The following is an 11,803-nucleotide window of genomic DNA, read 5'->3' as shown; positions in this document are numbered from 1 at the left end:
CACCCAACAGCACCCAGCAGCACCCAGCAGCACCCAGCAGCACCCAGCAGCACCCAACAGCCCCCAGCAGCACCCAGCAACACCCAGCAGCACCCAGCAGCACCCAGCAGCACCCAACAGCACCCAGCAGCACCCAACAGCACCCAACAGCACCCAGCAGCAGGTCAGAGGACGGCTCGGAGGCCAACTCACCCAGGAGGAGAGAGGAGAGAGGAGAGGAGGAGAGGAGGGGAGGAGGAGAGAGGAGAGGAGGAGAGAGGAAAGGAGGAGAGGAGGAGAGGAGAGGAGGAGAGAGGAGAGGAGAGGAGGAGAGAGGATAGGAGGAGAGAGGAGAGGAGAGGAGGAGAGAGGAGAGGAGAGGAGGAGAGAGGATAGGAGGAGAGAGGAGAGGAGGAGAGGAGATGAGGAGAGAGGAGCTGGAGAGAGAGGAGAGGAGGAGGAGAGGAGGAGAGAGGAGAGGAGGAGAGAGGGGAGGGGAGGAGAGAGGAGAGGAGAGGAGGAGAGAGGAGAGAAGGAGAGAGGGGAGGGGAGGAGAGAGGAGCAGGAGAGAAAGGGGGGGGGTATTTCTGTGGAACAGGCAGATGGCGATGCAACATCCGCCTGCACGCCAAATGGAAGCGGTGAACAGGGAGAGAGGGGGGGGGGGGGGCAGCAGCTGCGTCCACTGATGAGCGGCGCCGGGGAGCAGGGGAGGAGCCCCCAGCCCGAGGGACGAGAGACAGAGACGAGAGGCCCAAACATGTTGAAGATCTGCAAAAACAAGGTCACTGCACAACTCTACTGTGAGGACGGGAGGGAATCGCTCCTGGGTTAACATTTGAAAGAATTAGACACACTTGGAATCGGCTACATCTTTGATTGGCCGTGAAGTGTGGCCTCCCTCTGGGCGTGTCCGCCCCTCTGGGCGGGGTGAGCCATGCTGCTGTGTGCCTCGGAATCCTTTGATCATGTGTGCTGCTGTTTATTCAATCCAACCTGTGTGTGTGTGTGTGTGTGTGTGTTATTTTTTTCCCCCAGTGGACATCTGGTCAGTAGGGTGCATCATGGGAGAGATGGTGAAAGGCAGCGTCATCTTTCAGGGGACCGACCGTATCCTTCAGTACTGCCTCCCTCTCTCTCTCTCTCTCTCTCTCTCTCTCTCTCTCTCTCTCTCTCTCTCTCTCTCTCTCTCTCTCTCTTTGTCTCTCTTTGTCTCTCTTTCGCTCTGTCTTGCTCGCTCTCCTTTTAATTACACAAAATCGTCAAAAATTGCAAGCCTCTTAAGGGGCCACTCACACTAGGGCCGTTTGCCTGTTCCGTGCTGCAGGAAGATTCGGCATGATTCCCCCCCTCCCCACTCCCCCCGCTGGCCCGTGGTCACACTGCTCCCAAAGGCCGTGGCCTGGGCACGACTGCTCCTTCATACATACGTCATCACGTCGTAATCCGATAAATACGTCATCACCAAGCGTGGTGTCCAGCTGCGACTGAATGCTGTCGTCGGCCCAAATTTCAAGTAAACCCTCGGCTTCACTATCGCACCAACGTAAACCCACTCGTGAACCGCTTGCCGCCATTGTTTAAAATGATTGTTGTGGGGGAGAAGGGCATGGACCTATAAAGAAAGAAGGGTCGCGCAAGGACTACGTCATCCAGCTCACGTTGCGTATCCGCGCGTGTGCGCGTGTCATCTCATTAGCATCTGTACTTTGGCCACAGCACACCTCTCCCAAGTGTGCCGTGGCCAAGGGGCTGTTCCGTGCTGGAATACGGATGGCGTGGTCACACTAGCCAAACGGTCTAGACTTAAGTATGCAAATGAGCTCGGGCACGGGGCCGCGGCCCAGGTGTGAGTGGCCCCTTAGTGTCTCTCGCTCTGGCTCTCCACTATTTTCTGGTTCTCATTACATAAGTCGCCAACTGGAATACCTCAATAATGAGCATGACCCTCGACCCCAAAGTCAGAAGTAGTATATTCTAGAAGCATAGAGTAGCATAATGCAGCATAGTCTAATAGTATGAGTAGCTCCTGGAATACCTCCATGAGGAGCACGACCCTTGACCCCGGGGCAGACATCGACCAGTGGAACAAGGTGATCGAGGTGCTGGGGACGCCCACCATGGAGTTCATGAACCGCCTTATGGAGACCGTGAGGAACTACGTCCTGAACAAGCCGCAGTACCCGGGGGTCAACTTCGCTGAGCTCTTCCCCGACTGGGCCTTCCCGTCCGAGACGGAGCAGGACAAACTCAAGAGTAAGAGGACCGCTCGGAGCGCCGTCAGGGTTAGGATCGGGGTTTAGTCCACTTGTGTGGTTTAACGGAGGGGTTTAAGGTTGGGGTCCTGGTTCCACGGGTCCCCAGGGTGTAATTACTTCCACTAAGATAACGTTGAGGTTTCTGGCTTTATCTGTTTCTATCTTTTACGATACATTTTGTTTGCAACCTGAAGAATCAAGTAGTGTGGAAGAAAAGAATCGCGATGTGTATATTATTCATATTCGTTACTACAGGGACTGGGAATAATTCAGGAATTCAGCAACATATTGAATCCAATTTCCAACTAGTGGTCCTTCAAGGTTTAAGCTTTAGAAATGCAGGTATTAAGATTGAAGCAGGTATTGAAACGGCACTTAAAAGGAAATAAGACAATCCCTAAACGTAACTGCTAGTGTTCACATTTAAATATTGATCCAAACATACATATTTGAACACTGCAACGTTACCCCACCAGAAGAGGTGATGTCATCCCTTCTCACTGAGACTTTTCAGAATTGTGCAATGTCACCGTCTAGTTCCCTTAGTAACTGCTCCCCCCTCCCTCCCTCCCCCACCCTCCTACTTCCTCCCTCCCTCCCCTACTCGCTGTGTTTCCATGGCAGCTGGTCAAGCACGCGACCTGCTCTCCAAAATGCTGGTGATTGACCCGGAAGCCCGAATCTCCGTGGAGGAGGCCTTGAACCACCCCTACATCCACGTTTGGTACGACCCTGCGGAGGCCGACGCGGTGAGTCAGCCCCTTCCATCCGAGGCGCGTTGCTGACGCCCTTTTTATTTTAACGTCCATTTTGTTTAAATGTCCTCTTCTTCACAGCCTCCTCCTCAGATCTCAGATAAGCAGCTTGAAGAAAGAGAGCACAGCATCGACCAGTGGAAAGGTAGGCTGCCCTCTGGTGGACATGAGCAAGAACTACAGTTCAAATTAATTCATACACCTAACCACCTTTTGGTTCGCCTGTCTTCTGCCTTCACAGAGCTTATTTACGACGAGGTCATTGACTGGGAGGAGAGGAGCAAGAACGGCGTGACGAAAGAGGACTGCTCAGGTTAGTGGTTTACAGCCGACACATTGAATGGCTGCCATCTTGGGTCAGCTCCCCTCAATGACCAGCAGCGTTACCGTAGCTTTCTGCACACATTATGGCTAGATTAGTTTGATAGATTTTTATATTGTATCTAGCAACATTTGCAACTAGCAGGCAAAGTTGTCATGAAAGTTATTTCGTAGAGAAGGGAAAAGAGAACGTTTAGTAATTAAACAATAGCAACCCTTCCTCTCTCCTCCCTCCTCGGGGTCTCAGTCCGTTTCTGAAGCTGTGCGTTTCATGCACCTGTGATGAACAGCAAAGACAGAGCCCCCTAACCCAATCAAGGCTAGATGCCCTGATTGCCTGGTCAGAGTTCTAGAATATAAAGAGTCAACCCCCTCAGAACGTAAACTCTCTCTTTGTATTTCACCGGATGGCGAGGACTTTTATAGCAATTGATCAAACGATGTCTCTTAAAACGTAAACCTCTTAACAACAAACCCTCCCCCCCCCCCCTCCAGACGCGGTCTCGGGGTCGGCCTCCCAGTCGTCCTCGGCCAACGACATCTCCTCCATGTCCACGGAGCAGACCCTGGCGTCGGACACGGACAGCAGCAGCATCGACACGCTGACCGGGCCCCTGGACGAGAGCCAGTGAGCCGGGGCCCCCGCCGCCAGGGGCCCCCCGCCCCGCCGGCCTGGGGGGCCGGTCCGCTCCGGTCTGCTCCGGTACGGTCCGGTCTGTCTGTCCATCCGTCTGCCTCAGCAGGCCCTCCACCCCCCCCCCCCTTCCAGGCGAGTCAGTCTGTCAGTACCGGGTCACTCAGTCCTCCCGTGGGGGCTTGCCCTCCTCCAGGTATTTAGTTGTCTGTGTTTTTTCTATTCCATTTTTTTATTGAGTTATTTTCTTGGTTGCTGGTTTGACGATGGAGCTCTTTGTGTGCAGTTGGACTTTCGTGTGTCTGTGTGGGGGGGGGGAGGGGGGGGGATGAGGGTCGCCGCGGTGGTGGTTAAGTCCGTACCCTTTATCAGGATAACGTCGAGCCTGATCAAGCATTCTGGAACGCGTGGTTCCTTCTAAACCACCAACTTGGATGAGAGACACTGTAGTTGTCAGATGAGACTACAGCTGCTGGCTGTTGAAGCCCCGCCCACATCCTGCTCACATCATTGGCGCCGCCCCACAGCGTCAAACACTCAGTATTCTATGTTGTTTTTATGAATTGCCGCGTTTGACGCAGGTTTGAGCTTTCACCCCCGGCTGCCAGGGGGCGCTGTGGCTGAGTTCCCAGTGTTTGATCCATGGTTTATTTCTGCCTGTATTGTGCTGTATGTTTTAAAGAAAAGTGTCAGAACGTTTTTGAATTGCAAATGACATACTTGATTTGTAAGAAGTAGTGGAGTTCCTCTAGAGCTGTAGGCCTGGCAATGCCCTCGTATGATTTGACGGTACTGACTTTTGATGTGTTTATCAAACAGAAACTCATTAACATTTGGGAGCGGGGGAAACACATGTTATTGTATTTATTGTTTTCTTGCAATGTGTTGCACAGAATAGTTGAGCGGAGGGCCGATGGCGACTGGGCCCTGGTCAATACATTTCATCATCCACTGCCCGACCCAAAGGGTGCCACTCCAAAGTATTCCATTAGGACAGGGACAGAAGAAACCAAGGAATTAAAACAGTCATTTCAAAAAGCATCTTAGGAAAACAGGACAGACACCGTAATCCCTACGCAAGGATGTTGTTCACCCTGCATGGCAGCCAAGGGTTCTCCTCAACGCACTCAGAACAGTTCTCCTAATGAACCCCAGTCAGGGTCCCCTTCACCTTCCAGCCACACTACTTTTACATTCTCTAGACCCTGTTTGAAATGCTGTTCCCTCCCGTCACTCCGTCCCTGTTGTTGTGTTTTTAAATGATTATCCTAGTGTACTGTGAGGCACCCTCTCCCAGAACTTAGATTGTCATTCCATCAGATAATTTTTTATTAAATAGTTAATAGTTCCCAAACGTGGACCAGACCTCTAGAGTCTGACGCGAGCGTCTGTACAGCTGGACGGTTCACTCATTTAATGAATTTGCTTAAGAATATAGAGGAAAATGATGGAGAGAGAAAGTAGATTCGAGCACTCTTGTTGTACACTTTATGTTCTTGTTTAACAAAAGAAAAAACTTCATCCTCACCCAATCATGCCTTAAACAATCAGGGATGCGCACGGCGACCTGTTTATTATGGGATGTGTACTCCCAACATGTTGTGTTCGCCATGTCTAACATGGAGAGGCTTTGTATGCACTGTAGGCTACATCATGAGTTCACATGTCGTGCTAGCTTTCCACCTAGGGTTGTTTTTGAATTTGCTTGAGTGACTGCTTCGACTACCATTCGGACCATGTGGCTTATCAACTTTACATCCTCAGAAATAAAAATGGACGTCCAAACGGTTTATTAGTATGCCTTTGTGTGATTTATTTTGTTATATTTCTAAATACATGAATTTATTAAAACATACAATGTTTTTGTTTTGTTTCCTTATATTAGCACCAGGAGATAAACACTTAAAGCAATGTTTCAACAAACTTTTCCCAGTAGCTTTTTCTGATCGACAAGGAGACAATCTGATCCTGGATCTGAAATAACTATTTCATTACCCTGAAGCAGAACACAGTGCTATCATTTTAGTGTCTTCACTTGTCAGCCAAATGTCTCAGTAAACACATGGCATGGAAGTGGCAATGCGCCATTCTCCCCCTGGCAGGACGCTTCTTCTGGTCGTCCGTGTATTAACGTTTCTCATCGTTGGTTCACCCTCCGGACAACCCCGCCCCCCTCTCTCAGAAGCTCCGGACAATCCGCTCGGCCTTTCTGGCTTCGTTGTTGAGCTCCCCGAAGGTGTCGAAGAACTGGTCCATCTCTCGCTGGATAGTGGCGTTGCGGGTCTCGGCGGCGGCCCGGGCCCGCTCCGACTCCTGAATCCTGGCCTGGACCGCCTGGTACCAGCGGCGCTGCTGCGACAGGTTGACCTTCAGACCCAGCAGCTGGCTCTGCAGCTCCTCGTTCCTCTGCTCCAGGCTGGTAGGGACACACACGGACACACACGAGGGGGGTAATGAGACGGAGCGTGCTCCCGGCGTTTTCTTGGTTATTATTTACTGATCCAACCGAGTGTTACCCCGAGCTTATGGTAAAACACCCGGCTGCATCTGTGTATACATCTGTGTATACATCTGTGTAGTGGGCCTCTACAGCTGTGATAAGTACCGGAGTACACCCGGGGGGGGACGTGTTAGTCATCATCGATGCGTGAACGCTTCCAACGCCAAAGTGAAGTACGGTTAAGTCTTTTGAGATTGCTCGCGATTGGATAACTAACTTTTATGCAAGAGCAGGAGTGATGTCAAGTTGGACAAACAAAACGACTGTATCGGGTTATGTGATGGTGTCATTTGGCCTGTGGCTGTGGTTGTCAATTGACCACTTGAGAGAGTTTTTGTATCTGCATCTGTTGTCAGTGGAGCCTTAAAATGAAATCATCTTTAATATTTCCAAGCCACACGTCATGTGAGAGCCCTTGGGTAAACGGTGTCAGGAAATGGATTGCAGAGTCCCACGACCTGCCGTTGCCCTGGGAACAGGATATGGGGTGGGACAAGGGTCATGGTAACAGAACATCAGTGTCACTAAAGATCGGAGCCCCACTGTAACAGGAGAACCCACACCCGCGAACATCACGTAGAAAACACACATCCATGCAAACGCAAAATACTCAAACCCAAAAATAGTAGAAACCATTCTTTGCAATCACTTCTTCCTATTGCTTATGCTCTGTGTGTGTTGTGCAGTGTGTGTGTGGGTGGTGTGTGGCCGTGCAGTGTGTGTCCGTGCAGTGTGTATCCATGCAGTGCGTGCCTGCAGTACGTGTCCGTGCAGTGGCTGTCCGTACAGTGCGTGTCTGTGCGTTGCGTGTCTGCAGTGCGTGTCCGTTCTGTGCGTTGCGTGTCTGCAGTGTCTGTCTGTGCAGTGTGTGTCTGCAGTGTGTGTCTACAGTGTGTGTCCGTAGTGCGTGTCTGTGCGTTGTCCCTCGGCCATGCGTCGTGTGTTAAGTTGCTGCGCCGTACCTGCTGATCCTGGCCTCGTACTCGTCCCGCTGGCGTCCCATCTGGTGCTGCAGCCCCGTGAGCACGCTGCGCAGGGCGCGGGCCACCGGGTCGGCCCGGGGCACCGGCGGAGGGACCCTCGCCCCGGCAGGGGCCGCCGGCTCGTCGGGGTCCTGCCGGTCCCGCGGAGGCAGGCTGGCCGTGAGCGCGTGGGACGGCCCCTCCCCCGGCCCCTCCCCCGGCCCCTCCCCCGGCCCCCCGGGCGCGTCCATGCCAGGCCCTTCGCTGAGCCGGCTCTCCGCCAGTATTATCTCACAGGAGGACCACGGGCTGCTGTCCCGGCTGGCCGCGCCCCGCCCCGAGCCCAGCAGGCCGAGCTGGTCCTCCTCGCTGTGGGGGAACAGGAAGCCGTCCTCCTCGCTGTGGGGGAACAGGAAGCCGTCCTCCTCGCTGTGGGGGAACAGGAAGCCGTCCTCCTCGCTGTGGGGGAACAGGAAGCCGTCCTCCTCGCTGTGGGGGAACAGGAAGCCGTCGTCTTCGCTGTGGGGGAACAGGAAGCCGTCCTCCTCGCTGTGGGGGAACAGGGTCCTGGTCTCCATGGGCGTGGCCCTGTCGTCGGGCGTGGCCTTGTCGTCGGGGGTGGCGCCTTCGCGGAGGTTGTCGTAGACGGACAGGACGCTCTGGTGGTCCACGCTGCGCGCCGGGCTGGGGCTGTCCATCTCCTCCCCCCCGCAGCCCTCCGCTCCTCCTCCCCCCGCTCCCTCTCCCGGCGGCCGCCCGCCGTTCCACCCCCCCTCGGCCCCCCGGCCCCCGGCCCAGCTGCAGTAGCTGTGGTCTGGCCGGGCTCCAGCCCCGGACCGCCCCGCCCCCGGGGGTAGCGTGGGAACGTGAGCCGCGCCGGGCGCCAGGCCGGCCCGGGGCCCACGAGGCGCCGCCGGGAGGCCGCTGGCCGCGGCGGGGCGTCCCCCCCCCGGGCGCACCCCCCCCCTCCGCAGGGAGCAGGGGGGGCAGCTGTCGTACAGCAGGTCAGTGGAGCCGCGGCTGGTCGCCGTCGGGGTCTCGCTGGGCAGGCGGTGCGGCTCCATGATCCGGACAGGCAGGGCAGGGGGGGGCACCCGGAGCCTTAGAGGACCGCCACCACCCCCCCACCACCTTACCGCTACCTACCACCCTCCTACCCCCCCGTCCCCACCCCTCCGCTCTCAGCAGGGGGGCAAACGGGAGGATTCAGGTCTTGTTGGTGCCTTCCAAGTTCTAGAATGGAGCAGGTGTCGGGATGGGCTGAGACTCCCCGCTGAGCGCCCCAGGAGGTGCAGGTCGGGTCCCGGAGAGAGCGCTGTGGAAGCCCCCCGGAGCTGAGGTGGCTCTGAGGTCTCCACCCGGCGCCGTCGGCTCAAGGTAGTCAGGTTGTTGAGTGGCTGGATTCGGCAGGACATGTGTCGGCAGGTGTGTGTGTGTGTGTGTGTGTGTGTGTGTGTGTGTGTGTGTGTGTGTGTGTGTGTGTGTGTGTGTGTGTGTGTGTGTGTGTGTGTGTGTGTGTGTGTGTGTGTGTGTGTGTGTGTGCATCTTTAAGTAGCCTGACCTCAGCTGTTACTTTAGCAGAGCGTCTGCGGGAGGGACCAGAGTGTAACATAGTCTGGCTCATTCCTAAAGACTGCTACACATAGCCGCAACCACAAAAATAGACGGGGCCAAGGAACAGCACGCAACTACCACACAAAGAACCGTATGTGTGTGTGTGTGTTTGTGTGTGTGTTCTGTTAAATCGACCACAAGTAATGAATGAACCGGAACTCGGGTCGTGTCTGCAAATTGAATTAAGAAACACTTTGACTGAACCGCATGGGCACTGATCTGTGTGGATGTGTGTTTGTGTGTGTCTGTACTTGTGTGAGAGAGAGAGAGTTAGAGCGAGAGCGAGAATGAGTGTCTGTTTGTGTGTGCGTCTGTACTTCTTGTGTGAGTGGTAAAGAAAGAGTATGTGAGATTATAAGTGTGTGTTTTTTTTTGTGTGAGGGGTCAAAAAAGTGTGTGTGTGTGTGTGTGTGTGTCAGAGAGAGAACTTGTTTGTGTGTGCATGATTGTTAGAGAGAGAGAGAGAAAGTGCGTGTTTGAAAGAGAGAAAGTGTGTTTGTGCGTGTGAGAGGGCGAGAGTGATCGAGAGCGAGGGAGAACTGTCTGTGTGTGTGTGTGAGATAGACAGCGCGTGTGTGTTGAAGGGGGCAGGGGTCTGGATGGAGCTGAGCTCCGTCTAGATGCTCTACATGCGAGGGCTCCTATTCCCAGAGCCGCTGCCCCCCTCCCGGCGCTGGCAGCCCGGGCCTCAGTGTGCTGCTGGACGCACCGTGGTCGCTGTTTTATGAGAGCCTGATGAAAGATGATTGGGATGTCTTCCAAAAGGACACCAGCACGCATGAGTTATAGTCGAACGGAAAGATTATATTTAACTTTATCCATTCAGACACACACACGCACGCACCCACACGCACACACAATCACACACGCACACACAAACATGTACCGAGACAGACAGACGCATTATAGTCTTTCGAGGTGTGTTGTTGGCAGTCCCCACAAGGGGGCAGTATAGATCTTCCCAACCTTGTTTTCTTCATGGGTGGTACCAGGAGGAAAGCCATCTTAACAGGGGTTAAGATGAGTCAAAGAAAGATTTAAGCCTAGCATTTGGCGCTTGTGAAACATGAAGGCCTCACGTCGGGTTGACTCCGGGCTCCTCCTAGCTTGTGTGTCGAGGTGTCTCTGAGCAGGATACCTGTCCCTAACTGCTCCTGGAGGGCTGGCTGTTTGGTTGACTCTGCCGTCAATGTGGGAATGTGTGTATGAATGTTTGTGAGTCGCTTTGGGCAAGGCGTCTGCTGAATGTAAATGTTTGCTTGATCTTATTCATCGGACCATCACGTGGGTTCAGCTGTCCTCAGACCCGTTCTGTTGACTCAGTATTGATCTCCGAGTGCAGGAACTTCCAGACGGGCCACAGGGAGGAAAAAACAAACACACACACACACACTTCCGAACCCACAGCTAGCCACCGACCTTCTAGGCACCCCAGTCTGAGTGTTCGCTCCTCACCCCCTCCAGGGGTCCGTACGCGTACACTACGACCGGCCTCAAAGGTCATCACTGCAGCCGTGCTTCACTGAGGTGAAGGCCCGTCGGTTAATACCAGACTGATCCTTGCAGAGGCTGCAGTGTTCCACGCCTCTATGTAAATCCCCCTGCACTCCTATTGGCCGCCGGGGACACAGAACGGGGCGGGGCCGCCCAGGGTCACCTTACTGCCAGTGTGGGGCCCCAGGGTTTAACCCCGGAGCCCGGGGCTCCTCCGTCTCGCCATGTGTCCATAAACCCTGGAGGAAAAGAGCTGACGCCGACCGAGGTGACGTCAGAGCTGCAGAGCTAAAGCAGCCTGCAGGTAGAGCGCTGGGGAGAGGAGGAGGAGGAGGAGGAGGAGGAGGAGGAGAGGAGGGGAGGAGGGGAGGAGGAGGAGAGGAGGGGAGGGGAGGAGAGGAGAGGAGGAGGAGGAGAGGAGGTGAGGGAGGAGGAGAAGAGGAGGTGGAGGGAGGAGGAGAGGAGGAGGAGGAGGGGAGGTGAGGGAGGAGGAGGGGGGAGGGGGAGGAGGAGGAGGAGGAGGGGGAGGGAGGAGGAGGGTGGAGGAGGAGGGGGGAGGAGAGAGAAGCTGGGCTCCCGTCTGGAGAGGAAGAGGAGGAGGAAGAGGAGGGAGGAGAGTAGGGAGGTGCGTGTTAACGGTCCAGCCCCCCCCCCCCCTCCCTCCTGGTTCTCCGAGGCTCGGCCGTGACCCCTGCCTGTCCTCTACGCTGACCTTTAAAGGACAGCGGGCAGTTCCCAGCCCTCGGCACTGAGTGAGTGTGTGTGTGTGTGTGTGTGTGTGTGTGTGTGTGTGATGGGGGGGGGGGGGGGGGGTCAGAGGGTAATGTAGCGGGCGTGACCCCTTATCACCCCCGTTCCCTTCCTCTTCCCTCTCCTCTCTCGGTCCCCCCCCCCCCCCCCCCCCTCCTCTCCTCTGTGGCACGGCGCCCGTCTGCGTAGTTGTTTGTAGTCATGACGACAGGCTCCATGGCAACACAGATCCTTTTGGTTTTAAATAATGTGTGGTGGTGGAGGGAGGAGGAGGAGGAGGAAGAGGAGTTGAGGGGACGGAGAGGGATGAAGGTGGTGATGAGCTGCCGATTTAATAACGGGAGGTGGATGATGATGAAGAGGAGGAGAACACGTCGAGCCCGAGACCTGAAGGCTCTGCCGAAGAACAGAAGAGAGTTAATTACAGGGTGTGCGCTGGTGGGGGGAGACAAAGTCTGGGATTCATACTGCCTCAAAGAGGAGGGGTGGGGGGGAGGAACTGAGAAAGTAAAGGTGTGTGTGTGTGTGTGTGTGTG

The 11,803-nt window shown here is 55.0% G+C and overlaps 2 protein-coding genes across 2 annotated transcripts in view; one reads left to right on the top strand and one right to left on the bottom strand.

Annotated features, from left to right (window-relative positions):
• mapk9 (mitogen-activated protein kinase 9) overlaps window positions 1-5,737 on the top strand; it is a gene marked incomplete at its 5' end in the record, with an annotated part of 7,722 nt that extends 1,985 nt beyond the window's left edge. Inside the window, 6 exon segments of the mRNA XM_030368785.1 lie at window positions 1,018-1,089; window positions 2,053-2,235; window positions 2,862-2,986; window positions 3,074-3,137; window positions 3,234-3,305; window positions 3,809-5,737. Coding sequence (XP_030224645.1) covers window positions 1,018-1,089; window positions 2,053-2,235; window positions 2,862-2,986; window positions 3,074-3,137; window positions 3,234-3,305; window positions 3,809-3,945 — 653 coding nt within the window.
• Window positions 5,736-8,853, bottom strand: LOC115552562 (uncharacterized). Its single transcript, XM_030368782.1, has 2 exons — window positions 7,410-8,853; window positions 5,736-6,363 (listed from the first exon to the last, which is right to left on the bottom strand). The coding sequence occupies exons 1-2, from the start codon at window positions 8,471-8,473 to the stop codon at window positions 6,126-6,128; spliced, it is 1,302 nt and encodes a 433-aa protein (XP_030224642.1). The 5' UTR covers window positions 8,474-8,853; the 3' UTR covers window positions 5,736-6,125.
• Between the last annotated feature and the right edge of the window lie 2,950 nt (window positions 8,854-11,803).

This window comes from Gadus morhua, chromosome 10 (genome assembly GCF_902167405.1).
Source record: "Gadus morhua chromosome 10, gadMor3.0, whole genome shotgun sequence".
NCBI lineage: Eukaryota > Metazoa > Chordata > Actinopteri > Gadiformes > Gadidae > Gadus > Gadus morhua.
This window is presented reverse-complemented; position numbering and strand designations above follow the sequence as displayed.